The 18,270-nt window shown below is 42.0% G+C and overlaps 2 protein-coding genes across 4 annotated transcripts; one reads left to right on the plus strand and one right to left on the minus strand.

Moving 5' to 3' along the window:
* Window positions 1-131: 131 nt before the first annotated feature.
* rtcb (RNA 2',3'-cyclic phosphate and 5'-OH ligase) lies at window positions 132-4,333 on the minus strand. Of its 2 annotated transcripts, none has more exons than XM_003448742.4 (12): window positions 4,106-4,333; window positions 3,601-3,679; window positions 3,452-3,519; window positions 3,276-3,375; window positions 2,928-3,084; window positions 2,703-2,859; window positions 2,461-2,620; window positions 2,193-2,368; window positions 1,583-1,771; window positions 1,397-1,507; window positions 854-973; window positions 132-774 (listed from the first exon to the last, which is right to left on the minus strand). In XM_003448742.4, the coding sequence occupies exons 1-12, from the start codon at window positions 4,196-4,198 to the stop codon at window positions 667-669; spliced, it is 1,518 nt and encodes a 505-aa protein (XP_003448790.1). In that variant the 5' UTR covers window positions 4,199-4,333; the 3' UTR covers window positions 132-666. The 2 variants fall into 2 exon arrangements, with proteins under 2 accessions (XP_003448790.1, XP_005475804.1); XM_005475747.4 differs by lacking the exon at window positions 4,106-4,333 and adding an exon at window positions 3,835-4,002.
* Window positions 4,334-7,507: 3,174 nt separating this feature from the next.
* Window positions 7,508-14,043, plus strand: fbxo7 (F-box protein 7). Of its 2 annotated transcripts, none has more exons than XM_005475746.4 (10): window positions 7,508-7,628; window positions 8,629-8,754; window positions 8,838-9,081; window positions 10,542-10,793; window positions 10,877-11,021; window positions 11,122-11,205; window positions 11,285-11,380; window positions 12,511-12,687; window positions 13,369-13,409; window positions 13,640-14,043. In XM_005475746.4, the coding sequence occupies exons 2-10, from the start codon at window positions 8,633-8,635 to the stop codon at window positions 13,991-13,993; spliced, it is 1,515 nt and encodes a 504-aa protein (XP_005475803.2). In that variant the 5' UTR covers window positions 7,508-7,628; window positions 8,629-8,632; the 3' UTR covers window positions 13,994-14,043. The 2 variants fall into 2 exon arrangements, with proteins under 2 accessions (XP_005475803.2, XP_003448835.2); XM_003448787.5 differs by having other exon boundaries at window positions 7,533-7,685.
* The last annotated feature ends 4,227 nt before the right edge of the window (window positions 14,044-18,270 follow it).

An 18,270-nucleotide genomic window follows, 5' to 3' on the forward strand; every position in this document is an offset into this window, starting at 1 on the left:
AGAACATCATTCATCCACAGCAGAGTTGCACATCTGTTTTCATTTTATAAAATCCTTTTTTCTCACCGTGGACCAAACACTTCACAGGTGTTTGTATTCTCAGCGGCAGTGGGAAACAAAGACTGAACCCATTCACTGCACACTTGGTTCTTTATTGAAGTCGATCTTTTTTGGAAACTAAACAGAAATTAAACATGTTTAAGTTTTCTCAGACAGTCTTCGTTATTACGCACGTTTAAGGCATGAATTCGATTTATATTGCAGTAGTGTGAGCACACAGAAATGATAGCAGATTTCTGCATTTATCTCAAAAGACTCAGATCCAGCTTTTCTTCTGGGACTCGCTTCATGCTGAGCGGAGAAAAATTTCAGCCGCAGTGGCTCTGTTTTTTGATCTGCAAGAAGTGCAGCCGCCCATTTCCGAGGACGTGTGTCGGAGAGCTCATGAAGCAGAAACTGGAAACTACAGCGGCCACTTCAGTCCTGAGAGGTGACCTCTGACCGCCACTGCAGTGCGATCTGGTTTTCTTGGCAACCAAACTAAAACAGAACTTTTTTTTTGTTCTTTTTTTTTTTTTTTTAAATCCTTCTTTAACGTAAATTTTCTCCAAACAGAAAAGTCGTGTTTATCGTCTTTCGTCCATGAATCATTTCTGCGGTTCAGCTTCATCCTTTGATGACAGCGATCGGCCTCAGTTTGATCGCCTTCTTGCTGATGCCAGCCTCGTGACACGTGTTCACCACGTCTGTCACGTTTTTGTATGATTCAGGAGCCTGAAAAAAAAAAATAGTCAGACACAAACAGAAAACAGCTTAAAGTGCATAAAAACCCACCCTGACTCCTCCCCCTCACCTCCTCCATCACCAGTTTGGGCGATGCCACCCGGATGGCGATGCCCATGTCGGCTAGTTTGTCCAGGACGTCCTGGAAGTCCAGGTTCCTGCGTGACTTTGCTCGAGAGAGCGCTCGGCCCTGAAACAGACAGGAAGTTGCTTAAATGGTAAATGGCCTGCATTTGTATAGCGCTTTACTCAGTCCCTAAGGACCCCAAAGCGCTTTACACTACATTCAGTCAATTCACCCATTCACGCACACATTCACACACTGGCAATGGCAAGCTACGCTGTAGCCACAGCTGCCCTGGGGCGCACTGACAGAGGCGAGGCTGCCGGACACTGGCGCCACCGGGCCCTCTGACCACCACCAGTAGGCAAACATGGGGTTAGTATCTTGCCCAAGGATATTTGGCATGCAGCCAGGAGGCAGCCTGGGATCGAACCACCGACCTTCTGATTAGTGGCTGACCTGCTCAGCCACCTGAGCTACAGCCACCCCAAGACATGAAACGAACCAAGGTTGACCATGTGACAGTGCGAAGGGCGCTCAGACTCGTACCGCTCCATGACAGGTGGTCCCAAATGTCTCCGTCATGCCCTGTTCGGTCCCCGTCAGGACGTAGCTGCAGGTCCCCATCGTCCCACCGATGAGCACCGGCTGACCTGTGAGCTGGAAATGGCAGCGAGTTCAGGCAAGACTCAAATCATGATGGCGAGTAAACGGATGAACATGACACGCTCTTACCTGGTAGTCGACGGGGATGAGGGGGTGGTGAGGGGGGAAGGCTCGCGTGGATCCTTTGCGGTGAACGAGCAGCGTCCTCTGCTTCCCGTCCACAATGTGCTCCTCCACTTTGGCGATGTTGTGAGAGACGTCGTAGATGACGTGCATGTCAAGGTCATCCGGCGTCGTAGCGAACACTTTGGAGAAGGCCTGAAAGACACGAAAACCGCTTTTACAGACTCCGCTCACCCAAACCCCTCCCCATAATGATCATAGCAGAATCGGGACATTCTGCTATGATCATTATTATGAATTAAATAAAAGTTAAAAGATTAAAAAAATTAAATAAAAAATTTAACGAAAATAAAAAACAAATGAGCAGAAGCAGAAATTGAATTTTCTATCACATTAATGATTTTTACATTTGTATTTTTATATTATTTGTGGTGCGTTTAAGTGCATTCGTCGAATCTCCGACTCGGAGTGGAACAGAGTGGGTTCATCCTCCTGATCATGGAACTCACTTCTTCATGAAAAGAGCTGCGCTTTAAACACCATGTGAGGTCACTTCTCTTGTTAGGGCGGGTGCATCGGTGCGTTTATGATCTAAGAGCAGCTCAGGTGAGCGTACCTGTCTGGTGAGGAAGGTCATGGAGGAGCGGTTGACCCAGGCGTAGTTTCCTGCGGCTGCCATGCCTTTCAGGTAATCCTGCCCCTCAGGAGAGGTGATTCGAGCGCAGGCCAGCTGACGATCGTTCACTGTGATCTTGTCACGCTTCATCGCCTTCTCCATGGCAACCAGAGCATCTGTAAATATCACCAGGTGTTTTTTGTTGATAATTTAAAAGGCAGAAGTGAAGCTTTGCGATATTCGGTGATTATTTCGGCGGCACTCGTACCTGTGGCGACCTGATGCCCGAGGCCTCGGCTGCCGCTGTGGATCATCACACACACCTGGCCTTTGTGGTCAATGCCCATCTTCTTGGCGGCGTAGTCGTTGTAGATCTCATCCACCACCTGGATCTCAGCATAGTGGTTTCCTGCTCCCAGAGTGCCGAGCTGGAACACACACACACACACACAGCTTTAGACACAAGCAGAGGGTTGCAGGTGTGAACACAGGTGTGAGGTGCAGGGCTACCTGCGGCAGGCCTCTCTTCTTGGCCTTGGAGGACACCTTGTTGGGGTCGGCCTGCAGCATGCGCCCGTACTCTTCGCAGTGCTCCTTATCCTCGGCCCAGGCATAGCCCTCCCTTAGAGACCAGTCCACACCCATCTCCAGTGCCTCCTCCAGGTCCCTGGTGACACATGCGTTAGTCAGGTGACACACAGGTGAGGAGAGGCAGGTCTGTTCTGTTCTACTTACTTGGCTCCCATCGGGATGACGCCTTTGGAGCCGACTCCCACAGGGATGTGGTCGAACAGTGACTGAGCGAGCTGCTCCTTCACCGGCTGGACATCGCCCTCGTCCAGGTTTGTCCTCAGCAGGCGGACACCGCAGTTTATGTCAAAGCCCACGCCACCTGGAGGACACATGGGAAGTACTGTTTTAACAGGGTGGGTCACAGAGTAAGTTTCATGACGGGTGACCACAGCAGGGAAATCGACAGCTTGGAAGATTTTTACTTCCTGCACACAGTTTCCCACCAAACTCCATTCATTTTTCATCAGGTTTTAGAGGACCCTGCTTATGTTTTATCATAGTACTTCCTACCTGGAGACACCACGGCATTGGGGTCGTCCATGTCGAAGGCCGCCATGTTCCCGATAGCAAATCCGTACCCAGAGTGGACATCTGGCAGGCCGATGGATTTCTGCCGACCAATCAGAGACACCCTGAGTACGAAGCAAAACATTTACTGTGGACACATAGAGAATGGCGACACTCACGTTCACAATCCCTGGCAGCGCCGCCACATTCCCAATCTGCTTCATGGCTGGAAGGAACCCGCCCACACCTGAGGAGGAGGAACAGAGAGAAATGAGGAGGGTGGAGGTCAGGTAGAGGGGGCTCTCAGAGGGGTTCAAAGGTCACCGACCTCCTCCTCGGCAGGCATTACGAAGCTCCTCGAACATCAGCTTCTCCAGAGGCTCGTTCACGTAGAAAACTCCTTCCACCTGCGAGGAAAAGGAGGAGGAGTCAAGAGGTGACAGCAGGGGAAATAAAAGCTTTTAAGGAGCGTCACTGCTTCACTTTAATGATTATTCTGAATCTTTCTTCTGTCAGACAATGAAACCAACTGAAAATAAACTAAAATGGAGCAGAGAGTCACCTCCTCCCAGCGTCCACCCGCGGGTGGAGCAGAACAGATACACTTAAAACTTTCGTAAATCATTTTTAAGCGTTTTTAAGTCTGTGCTGCTGTTCAGAATCATTTTAGCCTCGTGTTTATTCGGCATTAATCGGGGGCTCCGTCAGCTCCTGTGTTCTACTGTCTCTGATGTTCTCCTCTCATGCCGTGGACACCTGTGTTTAATCAAGTCACCTGCAACTGACAGCCCGGCAGCCACGTTAGCAGCTAGCAGCTAGCTGTTAGCTCGTACCTGCATGTTGGGGACGAAGCCCTTTTTGATTCTCCAGGAGGTGGAGTTGATTTTATCCAGAAACTGCAGCTCATCATTGTAACTGCGACTCATGACTGCACAAACGACCAGAAACGGCAAATCTCACTCTTTAACGCCGCGTTTCACTAGCTGTCTGATGTAAAAGATTCTTCTTCGGCTTCTCCTTCTTCTTCTACGCTCGACAGGCTGCACGCGCATTACTGCCACCTACTGTCCAGTGTTCCAATGAGTTATTCTCTATGCGGTATTATCTTCAGTAGAACAGCAGTGTGTGGACGTGCTCCAGGATCTCTCTGCTCCTCCTGCTCTGCGGGTTCAATTTCTGTGATGGAAACACTTCCTGCCCTCTGTGAGGAGCTCCTGCCCGTGACAGTGCTCCCACACTCACACGTGTCCTTCCTGTATTGTGAATCATAAACTAAACCCTTCCCTTTCAATCATTTCCCACAAACTTTGCTGTCATTCATCGATGATGTATTTATGATTTCTGGGTATTCTGGTGGCCCGCGCTGCAAATAAGACACGGCCCTGTCTTCCTGAACTGTGTGTTCAGTCTGCTCTTTCCATCAGTCACTAATTTTTCTTTTTTTTCTTTTCTGATTTCTTTTTCTTGTTATGACAATACTGTTGTGGAATAAAAGTGCTCCACATAGAGCCTTTGGCTGAATTACATCCAGCTTCTTGGCTTTTTAATCACTGAATTTGTGTTTTTAATAGTTGTAGTTATTACAAGTGCACAGGCTTGAATGTGTAAAAGAAAACAATCATCTTTATTTCTGCTGTGGATCATGAAGATTGATGTAGACAGTCATTCACTGAAACATGGAGATCCAAAGCGTCATTAAATAAATATTATATAATAAATACTGAGATGGTTATCAGAATCAGAATCAGAATCAGAAACTTTATTGTCATTGTCACCAGTACAACGAAATTAAGAAAGGTCCCCGATCATTGCGTCATCCCTAACAATATCAGAAAATAAATAAAACAATAAAATTTCAATAAATAAAAATAAACAAAATAATAAATAAAATAAACAAAATACTTAAAATACTAATAAGACATATCAGTAAACATTCACGTACATTCCCACATACATGCCTCAGACAGCGAATGGATTAACACAAGAGTGGCGTGATGGACATTATTTTGCAGTATTCAGATGTGTTATTGCGGTTGGATAAAAGCTGTGTTTGAGTCTATTTGTCCTTACACTGATTGCCCTGTACCGTCTGCCTGAGGGCAACAGTTCAAACAGGGAGTGACCAGGATGTGAGGTGTCTTTAATGATGTTTTGGGCCTTTTTAAGACAGTGGATGTTGTGTAGAACTTCCAGTGTGGTGAGTGGGCAGCCAGTGATCTTTTGGGCGGTGTTAATGATCCCTTGGAGTGCTTTCCTCTGGGCTCCTGTGCAGCTAGTGTACCAAATGCATATGCAATAGATTAGTACACTCTCGATGGTGGCTCTGTAGAAGGACACCAGCAGTCTTTGTGTGATGTTATTCCTCCTGAGAATTCTCAGGAAGTACAGTCTCTGTTGGGCCTTTTTCAGCAGCTCGGAGGTGTTCACACTCCAGGAAAGGTTCTCCTCTATATTGACTCCCAGGAAGCGGAAGCTTGCCACCCTCTCTACGCAGTCCCCATTAATGAATAGTGGTTGGATCTCTGCCTTCTTCCTTCTGAAGTCTATTATGAGTTCTTTGGTTTTTGAAGTGTTGAGGAGGAGGTTATTGGCCTTACACCATGACGTCAGCTGCTCCACCTCATCTCTGTACATAGACTCGTCACTCTTGGAAATGAGCCCCACCACGGTGGTGTCGTCTGCGAATTTCACAAAGATGTTGCTGTGGTGGCGAGGAGTGCACTATGGAGATAAATGACAGAGACAGACACTGCTGAGTGAGATCCATTGACTTATATCAGCAAAGAGAGAGAGAGCAGCACTGATCTGTGAATTCATTAAATGATCTCAATAGATACAATAGACAGAAATAAGAGGTGGAAATTTTCAACTTAAACCGTCATCTAGTTTTTCTTCTACTTTTAGTAGAAAATGTGTTTAATGCATTCAGAGATTTCATCCTTACTGTTACCCTCATAGTACACAGACACAGCCCAAAGGAGGACCAACAAACACTGATCCACTGATCTTTGTCATTCTCACACAGTTAGTTTGGAAATGAATACAGTAATAAATAAACTAATAATACAACTGTTAATAAAAACATAAGACCCCCAATACAAAATTTGTGTCAGGAGTATCAGAACAGTTGAGATGCAGTTTTGCTAAACAACGCGTCTCTGTAGCTTTTAAACCCCAAAACACATTGTGGCAAAAATTGGTCCACTCCAAGGATCGGGTCCCCTGACACAGAGTAATATAGTGTACGCTGTTAAGGAGGATTGCCATGATTTATATATCCGGGAAGCCAAACAACCTCTGGCGAAGCGGATGGCACAACACAGAAGAGCTAACTAGTCAGGCCAGGACTAGGTAGTGTCTTCACACCTACAGGCCAGTGGACACTCTTTCAATGATGAGGATGTATGCATCCTGGATAGGGAGAAACGCTGGTTTGAGCGCGGAGTCAAGGAGGCCATTTATGTGAAAAGGGAAAGACCATCTCTGAATCGAGGAGGGGGTCTAAGGGTACATCTTTCACTATCTTACAATGCTGTGATTGCAGCCATTTCCCAACTCTCTGTGAATGGTACTCATGATCAATGATCAATAGGCTTTGATCAACGGGCTTCGATCAGTGGTTGTTGATCAATGATCATGAGAATTTGCATATTAATGATCAAAGAACTGACCTCACAGCCCATCATTCATTCAGTGGGCTAGTTTCAGTCATTGTGCAAATGTACTGTTTATAATGTTGGGGAAACCTGCAGTCAGCTGAGACTGAATAAGTCACTTGGATGGGTGATGAAACGTTTCTCCCACTAAAAGCGCTACGTCCAGATGAACAGAATCAACCTTTTGGGGAACATAAAATGCCGTTATTTAAACAGTATATAAAGATGATTAATTTAATCTCCCCTGCAGATTTATTCATACCAATCAACATGCTCTGGAGAATACAGCCCGGTTGCCGTATTTGTAGTTTTAAGAAAGTTTATTTTGGATAACGATTCAGGAAGTTTAGTGACAAGCCTTCAAAACAAAAGCCGAATCAACACAAAGCAACATAATACATGCGTACATATATTAAATAAAAAATATAAATACATGCATCTAATTTAATAAAAGTTGTTATTTTGAAAAGTTGGGCCTTTTTACGGAAGAACAGATTTACGCTAACATAATTATTAAGAGAATTTAAAAACAAAACAAAAAAACTTTGGTTTATAAACTTTTGATTTGAGCGCCCTCGACGTGTTTTATTGTGAAAATCCAACCCGGAAGCGGTGTGTGCGTGTTTTGGGGCGCTGCAGGTTTGTGTGTTTACAGAGAAACACATGAAGAGTCGTGGATGTCTTCCCGGTAGTTCACGACGTGAGTGTTCTTCTGTTTGACTTCCAGCTTTCAGGACTACAAACGCTCCTTAACCCGGTTAGTTAGTTAGCCCGGTTAGTTAACACTAACCCGCGCTAAGCAGCAGCAGCGTCAGTGAAACGTTAGCTAACGATTAGACTGCAGAAACGAAAACGAAACGTTTGTTTTCACGCAGCTTTTTACATATTTTCTACCTCACAGAGAACCAACGACGCTCTGAAATCAGCGCAAAATGAACGAAAATCCTCTAAATATGACGTTTTAGCGCTGAAGAGGAGCTAAAGCTGCTAAGAAACTTCAAAACGTCATTAGTTACTCATCAAAAGTTAAATTTGGCAGATTTCTAATGAGGTTTCGTACTTAATGAGCTAAAGTTTACTGTGAGGTTTGGATTTGAATCATAGTCACTTTGTGCACAGTAAAATTCACGTGATACTTTTTTTTTTAATATGTGCACAGATTAAATTAATGTTAGTTAAAGTTCATCACAGATTACGTCAGTGTTCACTGATGATCCGATTTAGCAGCTGGAATCTTTCCGCCAGACTCCATTCACTTTTTATCCGTTTTTAGTGAAATTTGACAACATGTTTTTATGAGAAACACAAATAAAATAAGAAACGAAAAATAATAACCTGATAACAAAAACTGAAATAGATAAATAAATACCAAAGAAATGAATACAGTTATAATTACATACAAAAATAATAATTATTTTAAAGTAAAAATTAGAAATGAAACAATTAAACATTAATAGAAAGATGACTAAAATAAAGAAAAAATATAATAATAATGATAATAATAATAATAAAGGAATAAAACAAAGTTGCATATAAACAAAATATTAAATACAACATGGAAATAAAATTATATGAAAAATCAGACTGAGTGATATAAAATCCAAACATGTGAATACAGTTCTGTTAAGAGCATCATGGCCCTCTGCAGTCTGTGCATTACTTAGTGTGAGTCCTCTTCCTGTGTCTGTGTGTGTGAGCAGAATCATGAAGCTGCGGGTTCGGATCAACAGGCAGACCAGCCGGGTGGAGTTACTTGGAGAAGATCCCAGTTTGAAAGAGCTCAGAGATCACATCCAGGAGATGCTGTTGTCCTCACATGGACTCAGGTCGGTGCTGCACACGTCTAACTCTGTAATCTGAGTTGTGGTTAATAAAGTTTCAGTTATTTGACTCCCTGCTTGTGCTTCAGTTCAGACACAGAGTTTGGTTTGTCTCTGAACGGCTCCGAGCTGCTCACGGACACCGCTCAGACTTTGGCGTCCTGCGGCATCGTGTCCGGAGATTTGATCTGCGTCCATCTGCCTCAGTCTGAAGCCACAGCTGCCGCCGCTTCAACCAGCTCAGCCTCGTCTACAAGCTCCACCTACACGGCAGCCAAGAGCTCTGCAAACCAGAGGCAAAGCCAGCAGACCCTCATCATGGCCTCCACTCAGGTATGATGTTCACCTGCAGCAGGTTGTTCAGGTGGGCTGGATAGGTGCGTGGGACATATCGAGCCTGTTTCCAGTCCATGTGTGGGAGGTCAGTCTACACAGACTGTAGACTGCCTCGGCCAGAGATCGGAAACAGATCAGAAACAGGCCCAGGAAGCATCCACGTACTTCTGGCTTCAGTGCACAGTTTCTGTTTTACTTTCTTGTGTTTTTATGAGCTGAATTATGACATAAAATAATTCGCAAATACAGACACACCACAGAGCACACAGCAAGGGTTAAAGCTGGTTTAAAGGGCCGCAGCCCCCTCACAGTTTCTCTTCTGTGGATGCACACGCTGACACTTAATTTCACATCATCCAACAGTGATCACACTCATCAGCAGCATCAGACTGAAAGTGTTCAGGTGAACCAGCTGTGCCTCTGAAACCTGAGATGTTTTGTTTGGAGCTGGATGAACTCACGGGTTCAAAAGCTTTCTCACCTGATACTCACAAGCTTTCAGGGAACTTTGGATTAAAGAACAGTTAAAAGTCATGGGCGTGCCAGCCTTCATTGTGGAAGCACCGGCTCTCTCACAGCAGTAGAAATCTTCACATCTGGAAAGCTGCAGGAGTCTAACGGAGCATTTTCAGACACATCCTCAGCTTCACATCACCAGACACATTTTTAAATAGCAAAGTCTCAGTCAGCCTGAGAAGCGTTTAGATATTTGGTGCTTGAGGTGCTTTTAAATCCTTACAGATGTGCGTCTCATGAACAGCTGGAGAGAAAAACAAAGGTCTGCAAAGGTTTGAAAGGATGATCTTTACCCATTGCAGGAGATGGTCTCCAGTGTTACTGGTGCCAAAAAATAAAAACAAACTCACTGGAAGAGCACAGTGGGCGTTAAATCTGTGTAATGGTTTGATGGTATTTTAAAATTCCCTATCATTCTCAAAATGAAGACAAACACTGATTTATAATCGTACGGTGTTCCACAAGGTTCCCATCCAGGCCCCTTGCTGTTTGTCTTTTACAGTTGTGACCACAAGTATTTGAAAACTGACAGAGCCTTTGTAGTTTAGCCTCGTGGGTCATCACAGAATATTTCATATCAAACAATAAGACTTTGAGCTTTAACTCGAGAAGTCAACAAAGTGATGCATTAACTGTTCAGGAATTTCAGCCAATTACAGTCCTGCATTTTCAAAGGCTGGTCAGCAGTGGCATCATTGTTCACATACTTATGGATCTGACTCTGTTTCGATGTTTGTGGTCAGCTGTAACATTAAAGGAGATCAGCCTTGACCTGTTTATGGCAGGTTGTTGTTTTTGATGTTGTTAATGTCTGTTTTATATTTTAAGTTATTATAACAAAGAAACAACAGCAGATTATTTTAGCCTGCGCCGCGTCGCTCATTGACCTGACAATGGGGCGTAGACGTGCCCAAGCTCACAGTTTTGTTGTTGGTAAACAGCCGAGCAGCAGCAGCAGTGTCAGTGGGGCCGCCGGTCCTGCAGTCCTTCCAGAGTCCCAGCCGTCCTGTGAGATGCTGGACTCTGAATCTTCAGCCACCATCTGGGAGCCAATGCTGTGCGGTGAGGCCGAGGAGGGTCAGGCACCACTCTCTCTGGAGCTCCTGTACCACACGGCCCAGCCCACAAGTCCCAACGACGCCATCATGGTGGCCGGACATCTCCTGATGCTCGAGACTGGGTTCATTGCTCAGGTGAGGCGAGGGGGACAGATTAACATCCTGCTGAGTAAACAGGTGAAGGCAGACGGTGTGAGTAAGTGTGTACGCCTCCACAGGGCACCGAGCTGAAGCCCGGTGAGATGCCTGCTGGATGGAGGTGTGCAGGTGGAGTCTACAAGCTGCAGTACACTCATCCTCTGTGTGAGAGCAGCCTGGCCTCGGTGGTGGCTGTGTGCATGGGCCCAATGCTCGTCATCAACAGTGAGTCCTCTTTAAATGGGCTGAATTTATTTTTATTTGACCTTTGACCTTTTAGTGTCCAACTCCCACTGTGTTTCTGACCTGTTTCTTCTTCATGCAGCGACTCTGAAGGTTACAGAAACGGTCGACACCGTCCGCAAACTGTGTCTGAATGCATCCAGCTACGTGACCAACGAGTGGCCAGGTAAAGCTGTGATTGATCGGCATAACGCCACCAGCACGGGAGCGTCTTTGATTAATCTTCTATGTCTGATGTTGTTCAGGAGGAAGTGCAGCAGCAGCGTTTAAAGACCTCAGCAAACTGTCCCGACTCTTCAAAGACCAGCTGGCGTACCCACTGATCGCCACCGCCAGAGAAGGTAACGCCCCCTCTCAGATGAGTCACAACATGTTGGTGCTGACAACATGATCATCCAGTTCATCAGCTTTAATCAGAGAAAACCTCAGAGAAGTTAAATTGCTGTGAACATTAGTCTTGTTACAGCTTTTAGTGAGTTTAAGACAGATTTTATTTAAATCGATGTTCAATTTGATTAAAATTAAAATGTAAAGCTCAAAATCTCACTCATAAAAAAACATACAGGGCAAAGAGAATTATATTAACCAATCAAAATCATAATGAAAGTTATTTAAATCTATATAAAATTAAAAGATTAGTCCTTGAATTTGCAGCGTTATTAAAATTTTAAGACATTTTGACATATAACTAAAGAGTCTCTTAAACTGTTAACTTGCATTATTTAAGGTGATTACATTATTAAATAACTTCACCATAAATTAGCAGTAAACATATTTTTGTGCCTCTAAAAGTCCAATTTATTCTGTATTTTATCACCTACGGTGTTCCCCAGGGTTCCAGTTTAGGTCCTCTGGTGTTTGACTTCTATGTGCTTCGAACTGAGAAGATTAGCAGCTTTAAAAGTTACACTCTATGTAGATGATATTCAATTTTACGTTTCTTATGATGAAAACATATTATGATCGAAATTCCATTTCATCAACTACATCATCTTATTTAAATACCAAAGAACAAATAACTTTTATTTGTAGTAAAAAAGTACTACAAAGTAGTAGTTAGATAGTAAAATTAATCTCACACATGTTGGATAAAGCATGTATATGAGTGTCCATGAAAGGTTTTATCCCAACATGTGAAGCCATGAGTTGAAAAAAAAAAAAAAGGATTACAGATTATTTTGCCATCTTAAATTTGTTTTTTACTTTCAGACTTGAGTTCATATGGACTTTCCTTTTCTAGTTTTTCTTTTCACACAAACTCATTTGTTTTGTAATAAACTATTTCATGTTAATATCCCGAAGAATTCTAGTAAAATCTGTCCTGAAACTTTTGGGAAGCTGCTTTAGAGGAACAGCTTATTTGACTCATATGAGCTTCAGTCGAGTTTTCATTGATGAAGTTTCTCTGTAAGCAGATGCTAACGTGCTAACATGCTAATGTCTCGTACTAACAATCTGTGGTGTGTTTCAGCGATGGCTCTCCCCGTGGCGTTCGGTCTGCCTGCTCTTCCTCCGGAGCTCCTCCTCCGAGTCCTCCGCCTGCTCGACGTTCGCTCTGTGGTCAGACTGTCGGCGGTAAGCCGGCACTTCAACGTCGCCACAGCAGACTCGTCACTGTGGAGACACCTGTACCGCCGCGACTTCGCAGGTGGAAAAAGAGTCCCTAAAACTATTTCATTTATTTTTAACATTATTTCTGCAAATTTCTCTAACTACAGTGTTCCTCTGACGCTGTTTAAATGTTCTTTTTCATGTGCTTTTAAAATGTTTTTGGGTGTTTAAGGTGACATTTTAGGTTTAAGGTGGAAAGCTTTTTATTTGTGTCATAAAAAGCCTTGATTTTTTTTCTATTTTCATTTACATATAAAAATGACAGGCTTTTCACCCTTGGAACACCCTTAACTTATTACAACCTATTATAATGTATTAATTTATTTATTAATTAAATCATTTTCAGTGAAGTTTTAAACAGCTTACTGTACATTAAATATTAGAATCTGAATAAGAGTTTAAATGACAGCATTAAAAAAAACAAATAACATTTAAAAAATGTAAAAACAAATCAGTCATTATTTTCTCCACAAATAAGCAGAAATTGTGGGAAAAACACCTGAATGTCCACCTTGTTTAAGATATTTTTAGAAATAAATAAACTAAAAAGTATCAAAATATTTTCTAAATTTACACAGATTTGAAGTTCTGAAATGAGTCCATTAAATAAAGGTTTAGTGATTGATTGATTTATTGTGATTGCATTTTTTTCCTCAGGTCCAGTTTTTCAACAAAATCATTATAATTAAAGTGACTGATTGTGTTTGCTGTTGTTCAGATTCAGGCTCAGGCAGATCCAGAGACACAGACTGGAAGGAGGTGAGAAACACACTTTATCAAATTAAATAATTAAAGAACTGTAAATTCTTAAAACCTCCTAATGTGTCGTTTTTAATATAAATATTTTTAGGTAATAATAAATTAGTCTAATGTGGGGCAGATTGATGATGGCTTGCAGAATTTAAGCTTTAATGTGATTTGTTGTTGATTTTTGGCATTTTTTGTGTAAATAATTTGATTTGCCTTTTTTTTTTTTTTTTTTTTCCCAGCTCTACAAAAAGTCGTACAAGTTTCGCTCTGAACTTCGAAACGCTGCCTCGACCCGCCCCCGCCCCCTCCTGCCTTTCCATCCAGGAGACATCTTCCACCCCATCCCCTACCCTCACTTCCCCCGGTGCCGGGCATCATCGGTGGGGAATACGATCAGCGACCAAACCTGCCCCACAGCCTACTCCCCCGCCCCCGCTATGACCCCATCGGCCCGCTCGCAGACCCGCACAGACGACCTCGCCACGACTTCCAGAGAATCCGACCAACGGGAGGGCGACCTTCAGACATCCGACGAGGATTCATCTGATCACTCCGTCACTGATCAGATATCAATGACACAACTTCCTGTTTGACTCCAAGTTGACAAAAATCCATTTTCACAATAAAATCAGAATTTAAAACATTCTGTCTGGGAATCATTTATAAACTCGCAACTGAACAAAATGTTTAAAATCCTTTTGTTCCACAAAGACAAAAAAGTAAATATTTTAATTTAAAGTTTTAATTTTATGTGACAGCCATTTATTTATGGGTTAAAAATCAAACAGATGAAGTTTGAAAAATGTCAATTAAAAAATTCAATATAGATTCAAAGTGTTTATTGTCATGTGTACAGAAGAACTAGCATTTCTCTGTGCAATGAAATTCTTCCTTTGCTGTCCATACACAAATGCCAAGTTAGGTTGAAGGAACAAGATAAATAAAGATAAAAATAAGGATAAAAATAATGAAAGATAAATAAATAAGTAAAAAAATAAGTAAGTGAAGACAAGTGAGGTATGCAGATGTCGATGTAGAGGGATGTACAAAGGAGCTTAATGTGCAAAATGAACTTAGTGTGCAAAGTGTCCTGATGTGCAAATTGCAGTTGAGGTAGGTCGGCTGTTCGGGAGTCTGATAGCAGTGGGGAAGAACTTCTCCGCAGTTGTTATCACTCTCTGCAGCCGTTTGCGGTCCATAGCAGTAGTGCTGCCATACCATACAGTGATGCAGCTGGTCAATGTGCTCTCCACAGTGCAGCTGTAGAAACTGCTGAGGATCTTGGCCGACATACCAAATTTCCTCAGCTTCCTCAGGAAATACAGCCGCTGCTGAGCCTTCTTGACCAGCTGTGTGGTGTTCAGTGTCCAGGTGAGGTCCTCACTGATGTGGACACCTAGGTACCTAAAGCTGCTCACCCTTTCCACTTCACTCTCCCGGATTAACGGCAGCTGCTGAGGCCTCCTCTTCTTCCTCGTGTCCACTATCATCTCCTTTGTTTTATCAGTTTTGAGGGTAAAGTTGTTGTCCTCACACCATGACACCTGACCGGCCACCTCTCTCCTATAAGCCGCTTCGTCCCCTCCAGTGATGTGACCAATCACTGCAGTGTTGTCTGCGAACTTCAGTATGGTGTTATCCCTGTTGCAGGCGACAGAGTCGTGGGTGTACAGGGTGTAGAGGATGGGGCTGAGGACGCAACCCTGTGGGACCCCAGTGTTTGTGGTAATGCTGGCTGAAGTCATGTTGCTGATCCTGACAGACTGAGGCCTGCTAGTCACAAAGTCCTGTAGCCAGTCACAGAGGGTGGTGCAGGCCAAGTGTAGACAGTTTGTGGATGAGTTTGTGAGGGATGACTGTGTTGAGCATAGCACTGAAATATTAATTTTACATTATTATATATTTTTATAGTAGTAAGTAAAATTATTGCTATAGGTTGTAGTATTATTATATCCTTATAGTTACTTTATATCCCTATATTTAAATAACATATTCATATCTGAAACACCAAATTATCAGTCGAAAACATGAGGTTTTACTTTACAATGTCCTTTAAATCTTTAATTTTAATTAAATTATGTTTAAAAAGTTTATTTATAAACTTTATTATTAATTTAATGATTCATGTAAAAAATATATAATGATATTAAACGAGTGTAAGTACAAAAATGAAATATTCATTTCATTAGTTTCCAATATTTTTAACATGCTTAACCCTCTACTGCATGGCGTTGCCCTGAGGCAACAAACCACATTTTCATGCCTCACACTGGGCCTTCAAAAAAACCCCTTTTTTTTTTTCTTTTCAAATAATGCTACCAGGCACATCTCTTTCCAATAAAGTGATGAGTTGAAGGTGGTGTGACTTTCATTTGGGGGGGGGCTGCACTACATGAGAGACATCTCCATTAGGAAGTAAGATAAAGATCACTATCTTACATCATTATAGTGAAATAAATGTATATAAAAAAACACTTGTATGTGCATGAATATGTTAAGAAGTATATTTGATTGTTTGTTCTACTTTTTACAATTTATTTATACAGTAAAACTGTTAATTTTCATTCGTTGCCTCAGGCAACACTGTGCAGTTAGCCTAATTTTTTTCAGGCAATATAATGCGTTAGCATATGTGTGTAGAGATGTGTTTGTGTGCATTTATATGATCATAGTCAATGTTTTTTACTTTACAATCTACTGATAATTACAGGACATGGACATAAAAACCTTTTATGCAAGGAAACCAAGAGAATGTGCAGTTAGGGACATTCCCTCAGAAAGTGAGAGAGTGGATCCCTGAATCAGGTTTGAGAGACACTTGAGAGCTCAGGGGTCAGTTGGTAAAGTAATTGTGTGTGTGTGTGTTTGTGCGTGTGTGTGTTTGTGCATGTGTGTGTGTGTGTGTGTGTGTGTGTGTGGACGTGTATTACTTATTGTTGCGGGGACACAAATCTGTTTACACACTCACATTGTGAGGTCTCGCCTACTTTATGGGGACAAATGGCAAGGTAAATCATTAAATTTTAGGGTGAAGGCTTGAGTCAGGGTTAGGATAAGGTTAGGGTTAGGTTCAGGCAGGTAGTTGTGATGGGTCAGGATAAGTCTCCAGGAAATGAATGGAAGTTAATGTAATGTCCCCAAAAGTGATGGAAACACAACATGTGTGTGTGTGTTTGTGCGTGTGTGTGTGTGTGTGTGTGTGTGTATATACACGCGTGCATGGGGTTAGGGTCAAATGTTGGACGTATTTTGGTGTTTTATTGTTCTGTGAAATGTTTACATTGTTCATTTGTTGTTTGTTTATTTGTTCATCCTTGTTGTACTAATAAAACTTATTATGGAATAACTTTTGTTTGACCACTCTTGTCGCACAATGTTGCCTTGAAGCAACAAACCAATATCTGTTTGGGGGGGGGGTCAAATTTTATGATTGATATATTATTAGGGACCCTAAAGCTCCCCCAAAATAGGGTGAAATATTTTTTTCCCCCAAAATTAAAAAGTCATGCAGTAGAGGGTTTTAAGAAATCCGTTTAAAAAGTATTTATAATTTATCTACGGGAACAGAAAAAAGTCATACTTTTATTTTCGTTATATATTTTATTTTATTAAATTATTTATTTACGTTCCACGACTTTATCTCGTAAAACAATGACGTAATCCTTTGTCTTGAACAAAGGGTGTGTTTGTTTACATGCACTGCTTTGTCCGGCGCTGAGGTCTGGTCTCTGTGTGCGGGGTTTGCCGCGGGACGACGCTGATGTTTTGCAGAATTCCGTGACCGTCACAAACTGGGACCTGATCGCGCTTTCAGTGAAATTCAAAGGTTCATTTCTCAGGCTTGAATCCGAGTTTAAACGCTTCAGAGGGCGTGCCTGCAGCGGTTAGTGAACTGAAGCTGAAATATGACTAGAAGATTTATGATGATTCACAGAGACGCAGATTTTCAGTATTTTACACTCGAACTGCTCTCCTTTCTCTTCGCCGGCCAGCAGGGCGGGGACTGTCTTCCCATTACAAACAACAGTAACAAGAGTGTGTTTGATTTAGTAGCCGCTGAGCCCCGGAGGATGGTAGACCAGCGACATCCTGCAGGAGGAAAAAGGGATCCCCCCCCCCCTTCTCATTTAATTTAGTTTTGAAGTTTAGATTCAATAAACTTATATAAATGTTTAAATTAAAAGAAAACTAATTTATGCAGTCAAAGGAGTTTGCAAAGAAAAGCGTCTGGACTTCTTTAAGTTGCTTGAAGACGTTTCACCTCTCATCCGAGAAGCTTCTTCAAATGAGAGGTGAAACGTCTTCAAGCAACTTAAAGAAGTCCAGACGCTTTTCTTTGCAAACTCCTTTGACTACGATGACCTGGATGACTGAGAACCTTCACAAACAATTTATGCAGTCTTCATTTAATTATTTTATTTCTCATATATTTTCGATTTTTCAGCTCACAGTTTAATAAAAATATTATCTATGTCATAACTGGTATTTTCTGTTGTAATTTAAAATTCATCTGCTAGTTCTTAGTTCTTATCAAAATTTATACTTAATAAACTTCTATTCTTAATTTTTCAAAAATATATTTTTAATTACTTCATGTCTTGATTTCGACTTTGTATCTTAAATGTTTCTTGTTTTCTTTATTGAAATATTTTTTTCTTGGATCTGATTTAATATTTTAAAAGCTTGTGTTTTATATTTTAACTTTTTCCTTTTACATTTGTCGGTCATTTGGAACAAAATTAATCACACCTCAATGCACCCTGTCACTTTTGTACACCACGACATATATTTTCACGAATACATCCTTTTATATTTATTTACATTTTTTTTTATTTATCTCTATATTTATATTTATACCTATAGCTCTATA

Source organism: Oreochromis niloticus, linkage group LG17 (assembly GCF_001858045.2).
Source record: "Oreochromis niloticus isolate F11D_XX linkage group LG17, O_niloticus_UMD_NMBU, whole genome shotgun sequence".
Lineage (NCBI taxonomy): Eukaryota > Metazoa > Chordata > Actinopteri > Cichliformes > Cichlidae > Oreochromis > Oreochromis niloticus.

Excerpts from the sequence above, each read along its gene's own strand:
- rtcb (XM_003448742.4), bottom strand. The coding sequence starts at position 4,198 with ATGAGTCGCAGTTACAATGATGAGCTGCAGTTTCTGGATAAAATCAAC. Across the intron at positions 3,085-3,275 it reads CAATGCCGTGGTGTCTCCAG|GTGGCGTGGGCTTTGACATA; the intron begins GTAGGAAGTACT and ends TGTGTCCTCCAG. Across the intron at positions 974-1,396 it reads GGACCACCTGTCATGGAGCG|GGCCGAGCGCTCTCTCGAGC; the intron begins GTACGAGTCTGA and ends TGTCTGTTTCAG.
- fbxo7 (XM_005475746.4), top strand. The coding sequence starts at position 8,633 with ATGAAGCTGCGGGTTCGGATCAACAGGCAGACCAGCCGGGTGGAGTTA. Across the intron at positions 11,206-11,284 it reads CGTGACCAACGAGTGGCCAG|GAGGAAGTGCAGCAGCAGCG; the intron begins GTAAAGCTGTGA and ends GATGTTGTTCAG. Across the intron at positions 11,381-12,510 it reads GATCGCCACCGCCAGAGAAG|CGATGGCTCTCCCCGTGGCG; the intron begins GTAACGCCCCCT and ends GGTGTGTTTCAG.